Genomic DNA, 18,111 nt, shown 5'->3' with positions numbered 1-18,111 from the left:
AGAAATATTAGCAACTAGAAAGGTTCACTCAGTAGAGTCCAGATCTACGCCAGGTTAGTCTGCAACGACCACTGCTGGATTGTGTGATTGAATAAATACAAGCCACAATTGGTAAACCTCCAGTCTAGACACTTATGAGCTGTAACGTTTTCAAACTCAAAAACTAGTGGCGTTTGCATGAAATTGGGTCAAAGTCATTGTATAAGACATTACATCTGTGTCAGCGATGTACTCAGCTGTGACAGCGATGCACTCATTAGTGTGTGTAGTGGTAGCTCCGCTAGCTGTTTGCTGTTAGCCAAACACACCGTCCATAATGAAAAAAGTGGGCAAACTTTTTTATCTCACTTTGTGTCTGCAGAGTGGCGACTGGCTGTGATGCACTCAGCTGTGTTATCACTAGCGGCCCCTACCTGCAGGTGGTTAAGAGTATTGAGTGAGGATTTAAGCAGGCAGTCAATGGCAGAATAAAAAAGACGAATATAGGTTTTGAGAGAAAGTGTGAGTCACAGTGAGGTTGCAGTGAGGTTGCAGTGAGGTCTTTGAGTGATTAGCCATGGACAGACACTCACTCACACACACACACACACACAACCAAACGCATTGTCCTCCTTGCGTAGATAAAATGCTCGTGACTGGATCCTGTTTGTGGCTTTTGTTTCACATTAAGTCTGCTGACAAACACGAGTCGCGGTGCTTGTTTATCTGAACTCTTGATAACCATATTTGCTTAAACTCAATGGCACATGTCCCAAAAAAATCGATACTCTGCAGCTTTAGTGGGTCCTTCTTTTATAATTAACTGTTTTGTTTTTTTGAAAAGAACCTGGAATTGTTCAGTTGCTGACAGATTGGTAAAAAGTATATCTCCCCTAACCGCTGAGATAATATGACCCTTGCTCCACATTTAACCACCATTTAACCACCTTTTTCTAAACACTTTGGTTTAATAACCTGGTGACTGACAAGAATAGAAAACAAATTCCAATTTCGCCCACATTTTGTCTGCTGCTGTACCCCGTCAGACAGACTATATTTGTTCCAAACTTTTCTATTCTGAACCAGATGATTTCGGGTGAGCGGGAGGGCGACTCGGTTCGGATGCGGCCATGATGTTGACAGGCCTGTTGATTCTGTTTATTCTAACCTCATATCGCGAGTGCCACTAATAGCAGCTCTGCTCTCGGGCGGCATCTATATCCAGGCATGGCAGCGGGGCTGAGGCCATTAATCAGCCAGTCAGCTGTCCGTACTCTGATTATATGTGAGGTAATGGAGTTACGCTGCCGTCGTCTCACCACACCGGCTGCTGCTGCTCTGTGTTACGCTTATAGCTCGGAAACATCAGAGGATCAATTGAAGGTCTCTGTGCAATGTTATCATTACTTCCTTAATGTTTTGTATATTTCCTGTAAAAAAAACTCGATAGTGAGGCGATTGATCTTAAGTGTAAACCAATCAGCAGTTAGTTATTGAGAGAAAGGCAGTTTGATCCGACTGTATAGGGAGAAATCTGGAGTTGGTGAATGATTCGTAATTATGTAAATTAAGTTTATTTAGTTGTACCCATTAGTGACGAAAGCTGTAAAATGGAGATTTATTTTTACAAAAATCAGAAACAACAACATGTAGTGATGCAAAAACAGATTTAGCTCAAACTCTATTTGCAAAATCAGCATTTCATATTTCAAAGTCTCCTAATCCCCCTTTAAGATTCCTCAAAGCATTGAGTTGCCAGCATTACAGCCAAGAGTTCTTAATTGTTTCATTGCATTTTATTATTACCCCAGTGAGGACATTTTCCCACCAGTTAATGAAGTCATGACAACGCTGGTGTTACAAATGACACCGGATATTTTATAAGAAAAGATGACTCTCACAATCTGTAGAGCGCTTAACGTGATCTTTAATGTGTGTCGGCCGTGTGTCTGTCCATTCCGGTCGAGCTTTTGCTTCCTCGACTCAGAGGTTTCCTTCCGTTGACTTCATGAGGTTTCCTTTTATCATTGGGTTTAAATCGAAAATATTGCCAAGTAGTCACTTTCCACTGTGTCACCGTATCCTCCACCATCGTCTTGCCTGTACAAAGCACCTTAACACACTTTAACCTAAATATTTTAATTGTAGTTTCCGTTGTCCGACTATGTATTGATAACATGCTTAGTATTTTACGAATAAGTGGTTCTTTATTTAATGAATGATACGTGAAAAACTAAACTAAATGGGATTTATTTCTTTAAAGAAAAGCAAAGCGACGGTGTGGGGTTGGGTTGAGTCAAGTACACCTGAACAGATTGTAACACAGTTTAAGAACCTGTTGCACTGTTAATTAAACGACGTGTAACGCCGTCTTCCACAGCAGGCTTACTCTTTTTCAGAACATGGGAACAGCACATGATGCTATTTAAGGACATGTGTCTCCACTATTTCATCCTAGTTCTACGAAAGAATAACGGCACCATTCGATCCTCTAAAGTCTCATTAGACTCAACCTGCACAGAGACATGCAATTACTTGTAAGATTGTTGTTATTCCACATTTTATAGATGCTTTCTAGCAGCTTATTGTTAGCATTTGTCAAAAAACAGCCTGGAGCCACAACATCTCCGCCCTCCTGTGCTTTAGGTCTGTCTCTGCTAACCATCAGTGTCTGTGTCTTTTGTTTTTCCCTTTCTTTGTTGCCACTTATCTCCTGTGACGCCTGTTTTGCCTGCAAATCCTGATTGTTTGCTGTGTTGACTGTGATTCTGAAGTCTTTGAGTGATATTGGAGGGAATAGTCAGGTTTAAATACAATAAATGAAAGCGGATATGAGTAAGGGTGGCTGCCAGAAAAGCAAGTCATAAGTGACTCGAGCATTGTGACCTCTTGTCTCTATATCCGGATCTGTATGAGATATATTGACAAGGTTAAAGTTTACTGTGGCGGGGGTGGAAATGTGTTGTTTCAGGCGATATATGAACACATGTATGTACAGGAAGATATGCACCTTGCAACATCCTCTATGTCTGCTGCTGTATCCACCCCCACCCCCACCCCCACCCGCCTCCGACTCCTTTGGCCTTGCCGACAGCAGCAGTTGTTAAGACAAACAGATGTGCTCCGCCCTCCTCCTCTGTCCTCCGTCCCCGAGGAGACGCAGACGACGTGGATGTTATTGTTTAAAGAGGAGCTCCTCTGGGCGGTGTGGCAGGGCGGAGGTGGTGGAGGTGGAGGGGGTTAACCTACCCAGGGCTCCATAAATCTTCACCGTGACGGCGGGTTCCTGGCACGTTGCAGGTTGCAGATGGGGGGGCGACAAAAGAATCCGGGCCCCCTGCTTGGTTTGCTGGTTCTGTCGGTGCGGTCTGGTCAGGATGTGGGGGTCTCGCTCACGGCAGCAGAAGAGACCAAGTGAAAGGCCTCATGGGAGGCAGGGATAACATCAACAGTGATCTACAGGTCACTGAGCTCTCACTCTCTGTCTGCGATGAAAGAGAGCGAGAGAGAGAGAGAGAGAGGGGTCTGATTGAACCTAGACATCACAAAGGGATCGTGTCCACTGGGCCCGTATGAGCAGCCTTTTAGAGAAGAGTGTGGAAAAGTAGAGTGTGTTATGATGGCTGAGAGGGTCGCTGAGCTCAGCAGAGGCCTCCGTCCGGCTGACTGCTGCCCTCGTGTGAGGTTTCCTCCGCCGAGGACAAACGTCCACTGTCTGGAGGTATGAAGTGTGAACATGAAGGATGAATATGAGCGGTAAAAAAATCGATTCATCATTTAAAAAAAAGGATATTTTAAAAGTTATTGCTGCTGATGGAGAGTTATCCAACACAAAAAGTCAAAGTTGTGTCAAGCAGTTAATCACACAAAATACCTGTTGTCTATTTTATTTTGAAAAAGCAAGTTTCCGATAAATTTAGGTGCAGAATTATTATGTTTGGATAAGTTGAACTTGCGACTCTTGAAGTCATTGAGAATTAAGAAATACTAAAAACACTTTACAAAGAAGTGTTTATTGTGCAAGTTTAGCATGAATACATTTTACCTTTTGCTTTTGTGTCTTTTACATTACTGCAATCAGTTGTAACTTTTAATAATCTCAGACACACTTTAGTCTGCAATTTACATTTATTTTCATTATCGATAGATCTGTTGATTCTTTTTTTTCTGCATTAGAAATTCAGTATAATTTTACTTAAGAAAGACAAACCCAACAGCTGTGGAAGACTTTTAAATGCCAACATAATAGGGCTCTCTTCGACCACAACAAATCGTAGTCAGCTAACACTCATATGATTTTGTTGACTAATCGATTAATTGATTTAATCAACAGATCTGTAAAACTCAGTTTCTCCACAAAGAATCACACAAGATGTGCTCAGAATGTTCTTGGAAATTAGTAATTCAGCATAAAATACATAAAAATCATTCTAATTGACTAAAGACAACGACTGATAGGGAAGAAAAGACGACTTAGAGGTGGCAGCCCTACTACAAGAAAACACATCAATAAAGTGAAATACGATTTTAAATGTTTTTCTTACAATGCATTTACTGTGTCATAATTAAGTCATGGAATGGACAATGTTTCCCCTTGCAGAAAATAAAAAATCTCCCCCGCAACACAAACAACTCAGTTGTAAAATACAAAAAGCTATATACAGTAATTGCCCTTTAACAAGTGTTTTTCATTTAATTATGACACAGTAAATGCAAACTTGAAAGGGAAAAGCATATTAGAATGGGTGTTATATTTCAATTTATTTAGTTTTTATTCAGGCATTTTACATTTTTCATAAACTCTGAGTTCTTCTAGCTTTTAATATAAAATCTTTCTGGATAACTCCTTTGTGTTTCCAACAGAGAGCTTTAAAAAAGAGAGAATAAAACCGCTTTATGTCTATTGGTGCTTTGGATTTCAGTTAGAAATACAAGAATTGCGAATATAATCAATTAAAACAGAACGTTGTTTATCTTAAAATATAATAGAAAAAGGCATTTTACGTCACCCTTCACTTTCTATACATAGCTTTTACACCCTGTTTGTGGGAGCTGTAAGTGGGCCTGACCTCGGTTAGTGTGTTTAGTTTAGTGTGTGTGACTGAGCTGTGTGGACAGCATGAAGTATGGCAGCGGTGGACGGGGGAGTTGGCCGACTGTCCCACAGAGTCCGGCGCTCGCTGTTTGAGTTGGCACCCCATCCAAGAGCCATCCAATCCAAACACTGGAGGGCCGTTCACAGGCCATTACCCCGGTGATTGACAGGGCGACCCACCACTCAGAAGGGCTGCACATGAAGGACACCGTTTTGTTGGGTGCCAGGAGTTTGTCGCTGAGGGTGATGATCTGGCAGCTGATTGATGTAAATGTGGAAGCTTTTCACAAAGGTTTTTGTTGAAGAGAGTGGATTTCAACCTCCTCCTCTGCTGATTATTTTTCTTTTTGACTAGTCATACTTTCTTTTTATGGCAGCATTATCAAGCAGCAGATTGATCATTATCGTCTCTTCCTGCAGGCCTCCGTTTTATGGAGCTCAATGGGACTTTGCTTTCTGGCGTTTATACAACTCCAGTTATATAAGCACTGCTCCTGACATTGTTGAGGTGGACGTAAACAGACTCTGTTAAAAGTCTAACTCGGTCACGTAACGTGACTGATGATGACTTATAGGCCTTGATTATGTGTCATGATATAATTCAACAGTGAGAATTAAATCAACATGCTGCCAGACCTCTTCTCACAACCACTGGTGAACAACGGAACAATAAAGCTTATTTTGGCTGCACAGGGTTCGACCATGTAAACAATCATACATGACGATATAAAACGGGACATATCAGGATATATTATAATGCTAATACTATAGCCACTCAAAATGGGAAATTATTAAACTTTTTGTTGCTGTTCTCAATAGAATGGAGTTCGAACTGTGGTCACATTTTCTCAATTAAGCGAGTTCAGGCTAATCGACGATGTTGACTGACTTAAACAGGCCCTATTATGCTATTTTCCAGGTACATATTTTTATTTCAAGTTCCAGTTACAACATGTTTACATGCGTTAATGCTCATAATCCTCCTTGTTTTTCTCATCCTGGCAGTCCTGCACCACATCTTCTCACCCTCTCTCTGAAACGCTCCGTTGTGGCGCTTGCTCCTCCCTCCAGAAAGCAAAGTCTGCCCTGATTGGTCAGCTAGCCCGCTCTGTTGTGATTGGTCAACGTTTCACATTTCCAAAAACTCTTCCTCCGAAACTTCAGCTCTGTGTCTCTCTTTTGTTGTTTGAAAACCAAACTAGCCAGAAGGAGTTTTACGTCACGCGACCTCATAAAGTTACATTATGACCTCATAAAGTTACGGAAGTGAAGGAGAGAATTCAATGGAGCTATTTCATGCAGCTCAGGAGCTTCTGAGGGGGAGGGTAACTCCTTTTAGGCGTGGACTTCAGGTTTTACACTCTACGGACCTTTAACATGTACATAAATATATATAACACACTAAAGAAGAGGGAAAAAGTGGAAAGGCATAATAGGGCCACTTTAAGTATTTCTCAACATTTGCCAGATAACTAGATGGTTAGGTGGCTACTAAGCCAAGCCAAGCTTCAGTAGGTTTATTGTACCTTGAAGTGACTGAGCCAAGGAGAGAAGGTTGGCGGTTCAAGCCCCAGGACCAACTCCCTGCAAGTTGAAGTGTCCTTGAGCAAGACACTGATCCCAAATTGCTCCCCGGGCGTTATAAGGCAGTCCACTGCTCCTAAAATGCTTAGGATGGTCAAATTTCACATATGTACCTGTATGTATATGGCCATCGTTTCTAAAGTTTACTTTTTAATGATACAGCACAATTTTATAATTTATAGCAAATTATTTCGGACCATTGCCGGTCGTCGGACACTACTTTGAGAATCACTGATATAGGGAACAATTCCTACAACAGGTTGTTTGTGTCATTTGTTACATTTTGTCAAGTTTAGGCACAAACAATTGACTGTTGCTAGAAATTGGATGCAAACAGCAACTTTGCACTTTGACCTCATCCTTAAAAGGTTCAATGTTGCACTACTTCAACCTTTCGTTCCGGACAGACAGCAGTCATGATTCACACAGAGGTCCTTTAGTAGGTAAACATAAACATAATGTTTTAGGGATTTGAATGAAAGACTACTGCTGTTATTTTTGAGCAGAGTCTCACATAATGTGTCCAAACTGTCCATCACCTGATTAGCGTGCACTCAAGCTTGCTATTCCTGAGAAAAAGGGTGAGTTGAGGCTCTCTGGAGGCCAGATGGAAGCGCCGTCCTCAGCGTTTTTCTCTGCTCTTGCTGGGAACGCGGGCTCTGTGGCATTGGTTCTCACCGTTAACGGGGCTTCCCTCCTGAATAGGCCCTGCCAAACTATGCAGCGTCCCGCCGAGTCCAGAGATGAGGACATGGGCTTGCAGTGAAGCCTAGCGGTTCCTACTTCCTATCAATGACAAGAAGCATCAATCTTAGCCGCCCTTATTCCTGGATCCTGCCAAGCATGATTCCAGTGAGAAGGGAAAAAAACAAAAAAAGAGACTCCGGCTGCTGGAATTAAACAAAGGCTGGATTATTCTCTCAATATGTCTCTTAGCAGGACAGTACATCTCTGAATCCCCCACGGTGCGGAGCGGAAGAAAAGTCATGATTTTAGTGCTTGACGGCTGTAGATGCAGTCACATTCTCTTCTTTTTTTATTTCTTCTCACCCCTCTCCTCTCAGACTCATGCCTTTTCTGCAGACTGTCTGTCAGGTGCGTTGAGAGGCCAAATAAAGTTTGAAATAAAGTCCAACCCTGTTGCTTCCATTTAGACTCAATCCAAAATACACCATTTAACACTGTATGTGACGCTTCCAAAAACATCCACCCTTGACATTTATTCCTCTCACACCTGCTAAAACCCAGCAATAACCCTGTTAAATAACGGAGGTGTGGAGTATTGCTCGGGAGCATTAGTTTTGTTCTGGGAGCACCTCAGGGTTTCCCCAAACGCTTGAGGAAGTCCACCTCGGTTTCACTGATTGGAAAGGTGTCGGGACAGGTCGTGGTGCTCCTCTGCACACCTTCAGAGCTCAGCACTGTGTTTGTTCAGGTGTAGTGGACCAATTGGGATTTTCGATTCCCTGCTTCGATGCAATTCACAAGATTATTAAATTGATGTTTAATAAACTTAAGGGGAGGAGTTCGAGATGTGGCTTTTGAATAATATTCTCAAGATAGAATGGAGTAAAATTTGCATTTGGCAAAGCTATTTGTGTTGTACTTGAACACTGTTATCATATAAATACAAAAGGTGTGGACTTGAGTCACATGACTTGAACTTGAGTCAGCCTCGAGTCACAAATCTGAGGACTTTGGACCCGATTTGACAAAGTTAAAAAAAGGCTTGCAGCTCATCTTGGACTTGAAATGGTACCAAAGTTAATTTCAAAAAATGAATTGCAGTAGACAAAACGTGCTTGTCAAGAATTACAGTCAGAGGTGCAAATGGAATTATATTTGGTGAAAAGTGCCATATATCTGGATTAGGACTCAAAACTCAAAGTTTAGGACTCAGGACTTTACTTGAATGCAAAGACTTGAGGCATATGTATGACTTGCAAAACAATGACTCGGTCCCACCTCGAGTAAAAACTTTTATTTGTGTAATATTCACAGTTCCAGATTTGTTTAAAGGCTTATTCTCTTTCAAGCAGATATTTAAATGTTAGATGAAAACAACCATACCACTCTCACGTCTGTACGGTAAATATGAAGCTACATCCAGGAGACAGTTAGCTTAGCTTAGCACAAAGACTGAAAACAGGGGAGAAACAGCTAGCCAAGTACTGTTTTCAGTCTTTATGCTAAACTGTGCTAATCTGCTAGCTGTAGCATCATATTTACCGTACTGACACGAGAGTGGTATCCATCTTATCATCCTCATCAGTAAGCAATTAAACGAATTCCAAAGTGTTTCACTACTCCTTTTTAAATGAAGGCACTTGGGATGATAAAAATCTTTTAGATACATGCACCGCCATCAAGCCAAAAATAAACTTGTGGCATGCATGTGCAGTGACACACACATTCACACATGTATTATGCCATGTGTAATAATATAGTTTAATTGCTTGATAATTGACCCCTTAATCACAAATCCCATCACACATCAAGGCCGCTTCATAAAACCCAAACCTCATTTAATAACTTGCTTGCTTTAATAAAAAGCTCTTTATTACAACAAATACACCACTATACATAGTCTATATGGGGCTTTGTGGTTCTACAATATTTCAAAGGTTACTGCTCTCTCTTGTACGGCTGCAGAGGCCAGAGTGGCCGGGAGGTGCCAAAAAGCACAGACTAGACGGGGTGGTCCGGAAACGGCTCGGAGATCCAGTGAAACTTAACAAGCATGTTCCCTTTGGATGTTAAAATGAAGTGTAACAACGATATTAATGTAGCAAGTATCACAACACAGCAGAGGAATGTAAACTGGAGCACTGGGACATCAGGCTGGACGCTAACCAGCTGCAGCCGAATACTCCCCCCACCCCCTCCTCCTCCTCTTCCTCCAGCGGCCGGCTACACTCAAGCCTCGGCTTTTCATCACGGCTGGTTAGGAGCGAGACCCAAATGGCTGCTTCTGGGGATGAACGTGTCTAGTTTCTCATCTGGGGAGGTTGATTGTTGAGATAAATCATTTGTGGTGATGTAAAGGCAGCTGAATGTGTGCGAGGGTTCAAGTCTCATGACAGATTCTCATGAAAGATTAGATGGCTGCTGTTCGCTCTGTCACACATTAATGAGCAGGTTGATTGAGGTGATAACCTCAAAAGACATTTGGACCCGTGGACTCTTGTATTCATGCTTTATCTTTATGTGTGTGTCATTTTCCAGAGGTGTCCATCATCTGGGCTGCTCACCAGGTTCACCACAGTTCAGAGTACTACAACCTCACCACCGCCCTCAGGCAGTCCCTCACCCAGCAGTTCACATCATGGGTGAGATATCATTCATTCAGTCAAAGATAATTCTGTTTTATCTTTATTATTGTCAACATGGAACCATTGTGTGTGTAGCCAAAGACGGATGTATCTTATTCCTCTGTGCACATATCTGGGTTCAGATTACAGGCTATCAGCCCGCTCATATCCTGTCCAAACAGACAGTGTGTTTCACAGTGGACATGGACTAGTACGACAAATTCCATGATGCGTTCTGTGATGCAGGGTTGGCCGTATGGCAAAAAATATCATTAACCTTTTATTTTTTTGATGATCCACGATCTCATCACAGTTCTTTTCAGTGGAAATGTCTCGGGGTATCCGATCTATATACACCTCAACTAGTCCCTGACTCTGGCTGCTTGAAGTAAATGGAGCAAGTTTATTGCTTTTAGGCAGTTTTTCATAAAGCAGCGTCACTTTGTGAGCCATTTTATCTAGGAACTATTTTCTTTCTATTAAACTTCACCTGCCAACTGTATCAGCACAGAAGGAGAAGAAGGCCACCACCTTGGCTGAGCTGTAGTGTTAGCGAGCTCAGTGCTAGGCATGCAATATTGAGCATAGATGCATGCTTCCTTCTCTGCTGGTGTAGTTTGGTAGAAAGGAAATAGTTCTTACATGAAACTGCTAAAAAACAGTGGATTATATTTGTGGATTATATTTGGTCTGAAAAAAAACATTTCTTCGAGCACCACAAGCCTTGTTCCATCTAGTTCCATTATATTGGAGAAAAGGCAGACATTTCTACGTCCGATATCTACAAAACAAGACAACTCACACCAAAACTAGATCGATAAACAGCACTACAGGTTAGAGGAAAAATATGTATATTTTAATTTGGGGTGAACTGTCCCTTTAAAGCTCCATTGTTGCCCCAAAAAACTTTTCAAAGCACAATTAAGAGCCACACTGTTGCACTGGGTGAGGCAAAGTGCCCCAGACAGGCTAGGAAAGGTCCAAATGTATTGTGAGACGAATTAACACATCTTCGTCACATTTGTTTTGATCTTTTCATGGCATTTATTGACAATATAGACATATATTTGCAAGCTGTTTCCTTTTAAATGAACTCTGTGGAGTGTTTGGACCAGTAGTGGTAATATAGAAGATCCCATATTGTTTGTATCAAATGCTCTAAATAATTTCTATGTCACATTTTTCACAGATTGTGCATGAAAATCAATCTCATAAACTTTGCTGATGAAGGCATGACAGAAAATGTGTTGGATTTTCGTATAGCATGCATGCAGCAGGAGCAGTGCTGTAGATGCTAATGATCACAAGTTAAGATTTACAGGACTTTCTGTTTTCCTATCTTTAAATTCTGCAACATGTTGATAAAAGAGGTCTTCTCTTCCTCCTCAGATTTTCTACCTGCCCTTGGCTCTGATTGCACCCCCCACCTTCTTCGCTGTCCACATACAGTTAAACCTCCTCTACCAGTTCTGGATCCACACTGAGGTAAACATTTCAACACAGGTTACAGATTGTTACATGCGTTAACTGTGTCTTGATCCTACAAAGAGGAGAAAAGAAACAGTGCTGGACGGTGACGTTTTATGTGTGAAAAGTTTTGACCTTTTGGACTGATGCAGTTAAACAACAACAACAACCATTTATCAGCAGACACACGTCCTGTCTGTTGTCTTTCGGTGAAACGCTGACTTTTCACCTGCAGTCTCAGGATAAGTTAAGATAAGATTATGAATAACATGATATCTGTGTCTTAGCCCTGCGTGTAATGCATAAGAAATGAGATATTCAATTGATTTAGAAAACATAATAAAAGTTTTCGGGTTTGTCAGAAACATTCTTGTGACCACGATATTTCAGGAAAAAGCCTGGAGCACTCAATTTTTTTCAAATGTGGTACAAATGTTAACTTGGACTCAAAGGTCCCTGTGGCCTCAGGAGACACGTTTTTGGCCACAACTCAAGAATTGAAATGCTAATTTTGACAATTTCACTCAAATGTCTCGTATGATTAAAATGATGACGTGTTGACATTTAGGACAGACATGGAGGCAAACAACCACGAGGCTGTTATTCTAGTTGAAGTGTGAGGATTTACTCAATTTAGGTTTTAAAACGCTGTTTTGAAAAGAAGAAAAGGGAATAAAACTATTTATTTGGAGCCCAATGGTTTGCAGACCTCATTTGTGCCCAGTTTCCTTGATTTTCTCAATTTCTTATCCTTTAAAATGAAAAGCATTTGCTTATTATTGAGAATTTAAGATATTGCTCATGGCTCGAGTTACTTGTCGTGGACATTTGTTGGTTTTTACAGGCATCTATTCAAACAGTAATCTAAAAAAAGATAGAATAATTGATACTTGTCACTTTTAATTTGTGTATTTTATTCAGGTGGAGAACAGTTACTATGTCCTATGCATATTGTAGTAATATAATGATTAAATATGTAAATATATTGTATAATCAGTCAACATGCAGCTGTGTTTGAATCCACTCTTAACTCCATTGTTTCTGTGGAAAGTTAAAAGGGAAATCTGACTGAAGAAAAGTCTGTAAATTCACCTTTCTCGCTGTGCCAAAACTAATCCGCCTGCTAAGTCCAGCCTTTGTAGACCCAAGAGTTTCAGTGGAACCTGCATTCAATAAAAAATAATGAGATTTCATGAAATATTCCACACAGAAGCATGGCGGCTCTCTCCGCCTTGACTGGGAGTATCACTTTTACAATCCCCACAATCTTGAGATGGAATGAATGGATTTGGAACGCCTTCCATGTTTTAGTGCACTATTAGTGAAAACAGTCGTAATAGTCACAATATTCTGAAGGGATGTAATTTATGCCTCCTTTATGGGCTTTCTTCTTCTTTTTTGATGTCATGTAATTTATTGGCACGCTATATAGCTGCGCCGCTCCAGCCTCAGAGCCTGGAGTGAAGTGGTGGAGACCCTTTTCATTCAAGATAAAACTCTCACGCTCGGCTGCCAGACGCAGCCATTACATGGAAATAATGAATCACAGAGGAATTCTGTCCAGCCGTGCACGTTTCTCCAGACTGAGCGGTCTCGTTCGTATCGATGCGAAACATCAAAATATCTAGAGAGTTGCAGCCAGAAGAGAAACATGAACTGTGAGAAATATGCTGAGTTTGACCTCGGTGATCTTTAATGGCGCAGTGGTGCATCTGTTTGATATCTAAGAAGAAAAAGAGATTAATGTTTGATAGTTTTATGCACAGTGTTCTCCTGATGCATTCAACTGCATCGTCTTTTGAGATCTGCATGTTTTCTTTATGAGCCTTAATGGGTTTAACTCTACCAGCATTGTTACATCTTTTTTCTTTTTTTCCCTACCAGTCCATAAATACGACTATGATCAGGAAAACAAACAAGAATATGAAGATTTAAGAATGTATGAAAGTTATATTGACTTTTTGTCACCTATTACCTGAAGTACTTTAACTAAACCCACAAGACAAATGTCTCGTAATGCATCCTTCCAACATTTATGCATGGTAGTCTTTTGGTTTTATGTCCGACCAGAAGGTTGGTCAGACTAATTTGATACAGAACAAGATATGAGCTGAAAGGATTAGTCGATCAACAGACAATCAGTAACTATTTTCCAGCTGTTTCTATTGATTCCTACCAAATATTTGATGCTTTCGGACTCTCAAATGTGAGGATTTGCTGCTTTTTCTTGCTTCATAATAAAGTAAACTGAATTTATTTGGGTTTCTAGTTGTTGGTCGTACAAATAAAAGAATTTGAAGATACCATTTTGACCTTTCGGAAATGGAGATTGGTCAGTTTAAGACATTCTAGCGCCATGGCTCCAGCCTGCAGCCTGAAATATCTAAATTGGATGGACTGGTTGACATTCATGGAGCTTGCATTTTCATACACCTTGACATTTCCCTCAAGCGCACTTAGTAGGTCAAAGTTCGCACTTATTCTGTGAAGCATGTCAACATCTACTGTAGACAGACCGGCAGACGTTCATTATTCTCGGAAGATGAATCATTATGACTCAGATGAATCAGAATCAGAGGCTGTTTATTGCCAAGTACGTTACTCACCTTTTGTCCAGCAATAGGCATCCCAAAAAAGAATCCCCATGTAGATGTTATATCTAAATCAAATCGGTAGTTATACCATGAAATTTAGTTACACATTTATGCTCCCCAGAAGATGAGCCTTTTCATCCATTACCACCACCAGGTCTAAATCAATTAGTCAAACAATATATATCTCATAATCTAAAAATCATCTTGTGATGAACTTTGCTGAACACATTCTAAATATTTAATGTTCTATATGTTTTTATTCTATTTCAGTTGATCAGAACCCTTGGACCTCTTGAATGGGTCTTCAACACCCCAAAACATCACAGAGTTCATCACGGTGAGCTTTATTTTATTATTTTTTTATGCCGTGTGTGATGGCACATCAATAGAAAGAGAGCAGCATCAAACGTGTGATAAAAGATGAAATGTTGCTAATTGATTATGTCTGATTATAGTTTTGATTATTGTCATGTTACAAGAGTCTAAAAAGTGTCTAAGATAATGGAATTTACATTTTTTTCTTTACTTTCTCATAATAGTTCAAATATTTCCTGTGGTCATCTCATAAAATATTTTCCCAACAGGGAGAAACGTATACTGCATTGACAAGAATTACGGAGGAATACTAATCATATGGGACCGATTATTTGGTAAGCAAAGCATTCATGTATTTGTTTTTATCTCCCTTCCTCCTGGTATGTATCGTTTATTTTTTTACCCAAACTGGCCATAAAGTGTTACTCCTCTGAAAAATGGGGATAAATAATCAAGAGAGTAATGTGACACTGTTTCCTCTGCAATGTGAAAAGATTGCGGTTTCACCTAGGTACGGAGGTGGAGACCAAAGCAATCGATCTCAGACTCAAGATCAAGACCAATATGTACGTCACAGTTTAAAACTATTATAACTTAAATTACGCAATAAAGAACAAAGTAAACAATGTAAGAAAATCTTATTTTTGCATTTTAATCAATTATAAACGTGATGAATTTGAACCCTTTCATAACTTTATAGCTTTAGTAAATCCTCATAAATGTTATTCATAATTTTCAAATGATCTTTTTAAGCACATCAAAGATTTTAACATAACAAAACATGAATTTGACATTTCCTTTAACTTGTAAAAGTGCATATTTTCCAACTTGTCACATACAATGTGTAGAGATTAGACATGAAAAATTGCTCAGGACTGGAAGATTATGTTCTTTATAGAAAAATGCTTCAGAGTGAATAAAGAGAATACTTTAAAGTATTAAAACACACTCGACTGTGCTGATATGAAGCCACACAGAGAGTTATGACGCCAAAGTTATGGATTTGAGATTCTGGATGAATTTACCTTTATTTCTTATTTCTTATTCAGTGTTCAGTAACAATAAAAACTCACAAACATCTATTAGCAGCTTGTGATGTAAAAGGGCTCCTGCTTTTTTCTGTTTCACTTCTCACTCCAAATTCATATACACCCACCTGTGCACCATTAAGATATTGAAGGACTTCATGAGTGAGCTGTGTGTGCTGTGTGTGCTGTTCGTATCAGTACCGGTGTGTGTGATGTCTGCCCTCTTATTACTTGATGCTAAATGGAAGCCAAACGTTGTGGTATGACCCATTATAACAACAAAATCAAGGGAAACAGGGACTCTTTATGTTAGTGATATAAACTATAGGTTTGCCTTTTTTCTCGAGTCAGCACTTTTGCACCAAACGTCAGCGATGACAAACTGATTACATTTTGAGGTTTTTGATTACCCAGAAATCCCTTGGGCCATTTTTTTTCTCTCTCTCTCTCTTTCTCCACAGAGTTCAAAGAGGTTGTGGTTTAATAATGTACCCCTAAGGGTTTTCATTACACAAAACGTTGGGCAAATATATATGTCTTGATTAGCTATGGAGACAGATATTTCCCTGAGGAGTTGGTGGAGACCAAAACAGAGCTAAAACAAGAGTTTACACTGGACTCACATTCCCCAGGTGGACAGAAGCACGACAATAATGCCACTGAGTGTTTTCTGAATGTGTAAATATGTTGTGAATGTATTTATTCATGCATTCAATATTTGTATTTATTCATTTTATTTAGTTTTGCAAATAAAAACAGCAAGTATTCTTCTCAGGTACCTTTGCTGAAGAGACGGACAAGGTGGTGTTCGGTCTGGTGTGCCCCATCAACACCTTTGAAATCCTCTACACTCAGGTTGGTCCCATCTTTCCATCAATAGTTGTGGCCACCGTTAAGTCTCACCTTCATCCATCTGAGTATAAACACCTTTTTAGTGGAGGAGGGAGACTTGAGCTCATGTTTCACTTTTTTTTTTGCTGGCTCAGTGGCCATTTTGTAACCATAACATTATAACTCCACTCCAAACAAACTGGCCAGCCGAGGTGGAGGAGGCCAATGAAGTGAAATGCCAGGAGGTGGATATGTTGTGATTATTTTTGCTGCCCCTGCAGCGCGAGCAACGTCCAGCCCAATGAAAGCAGAAACCTTTCTACTCGGGATTAGCTGCCACAGATCATTAACGTTGATCAATTAAATAAAGCGTCTGATTGTATATTGATGTTTGACTCTTTGGTTTTTCTCCTCTTTTAGTTACACTACTACGTGTATTTGTGGAAAAGGTCCACCACTTTCAAGTCTATCGGCTACAAGCTGTCAACTTTCTTCAAAGGTCCGAGTTGGAGTCCTGGTAAACCTCGGCTAGGTGACCACGCAAACAATCCCAAGGTTGGTTAAAAAAAGAAAATTCACTTGTTTTCATTCCTTCAGGAGGTATAATTTGACAACAATGCCCTCAGGCTTCATTACCCATCATTTTGACACACGCAAAACACAGGCTTAAATGACTCAGAGCATTCCTTATTGAAGGATTCACGAATTCTACAAGTTTTACAAGGAACTGCCACATCAAATAAAAGCTGCAGAGCCCTTTGTAGAAGGAACACAATAAGTTCATTTTCACCGTCTTTTAAAAGGCAGTCTGCGGGATTAAAACCGCATGCAGTCAAGTGTGAATGTGTGTGTGTGTGTGTGTGTGTGTGCAGAAAGAAATACAGGCTCCAGTCAAATGTCCCGGCGGTTAGCTTTGAAATAGCGCTGATGGTGTCACATATATACTTCCCTTCATGCTTCACACTTAAAAAAAAAAAAAAAAAAAAAAAAAAAGAAAGAAAGAAACTCCCCTTTGCCTTTACAATTAAATTGGCCCCTTAAACCCAGCGGGGCGATTCTAAACACGGACAGAGCTGGAATTGAACCGAAATATCTTGAAAGGCTTCGCGTAGACGGCTGCTCGTTGATATCTGCCGGTGAGGGAAAGAAAGGAAAGAGAGGGGGAGTGATGGAGGAGAGAGGGGTTGAGCGTGTTTCAGCTCTTTGAGAATAAGCAGAGCAGAGTGCTGGAACACCTACAGGACCCGGGTCGAAGGGGGGAACCCACATGTGGTGGTTTGGTTCTTCGGGATCCTGGGAAACCCCCCGAATTAGAGACAGACCTCTATGATTGGATAGTTTTTTGTGTGTTTTTTTTTTTTTTTTTACTTCGTTCCCAAAAAGGATGCAGTTTCAACCCAAGGCCCTCCGGCTTAGTTACTTCATTTAGAAACTTAAAAAAAACCAGGTCAGATGACTCAGGGAATTCTTACGAAAGGACTCATATGTGACTGTGTGTTTTGTGGGGAAACCGCTACACCCAATAAATCCCGGAGGGCTTTGTAGCTGGAACACAACAAACTCATTTTCACCATTTCTGAATTTTAGAGAGAAGCAACAAAACAAATTTTTTTTTTTGTTAGGAAAAAAATAAACACATAAGAAGTAGAAAGAGAGAAAAGTTCATCAGAGAAGTTTGACTTTTATGAGTTCATTTAGGCCCATAACATCCTCACTCATTCACTTTTGTTTTTCTGTTGCTTTTGTCATTTCCATTATTTCCTTTTTCTAACTCCGCTCTAATGCTGTCTTTTGTAATTGCTATTTCTGACGTTTTCTCTGTATGGAAGTTTTTATAGTCAATAGCTGAGTCCCACACAGGATTAAACACACAACAGATTAACAGGGCGTTACTAATCTACTGAACA

The 18,111-nt window shown here is 40.3% G+C and overlaps 1 protein-coding gene across 1 annotated transcript in view; it reads left to right on the top strand.

Moving 5' to 3' along the window:
• The window catches only part of agmo (alkylglycerol monooxygenase), a 50,244-nt gene that overhangs the window by 10,372 nt on the left and 21,761 nt on the right, over window positions 1-18,111 (top strand). Inside the window, exons 4-9 of the mRNA XM_054622177.1 lie at window positions 9,884-9,987; window positions 11,359-11,454; window positions 14,301-14,367; window positions 14,615-14,680; window positions 16,149-16,228; window positions 16,625-16,759. Of these exons, the coding sequence (XP_054478152.1) occupies window positions 9,884-9,987; window positions 11,359-11,454; window positions 14,301-14,367; window positions 14,615-14,680; window positions 16,149-16,228; window positions 16,625-16,759 (548 nt within the window). The remainder of the gene's footprint in view (window positions 1-9,883; window positions 9,988-11,358; window positions 11,455-14,300; window positions 14,368-14,614; window positions 14,681-16,148; window positions 16,229-16,624; window positions 16,760-18,111) is intronic.

The sequence above is a fragment of the Anoplopoma fimbria genome, chromosome 20 (genome assembly GCF_027596085.1).
Source record: "Anoplopoma fimbria isolate UVic2021 breed Golden Eagle Sablefish chromosome 20, Afim_UVic_2022, whole genome shotgun sequence".
Classification (NCBI taxonomy): Eukaryota; Metazoa; Chordata; class Actinopteri; order Perciformes; family Anoplopomatidae; genus Anoplopoma; species Anoplopoma fimbria.
Note: the sequence above shows the minus strand (reverse complement) of the source record. Positions and strands in the feature narration are given on the sequence as shown.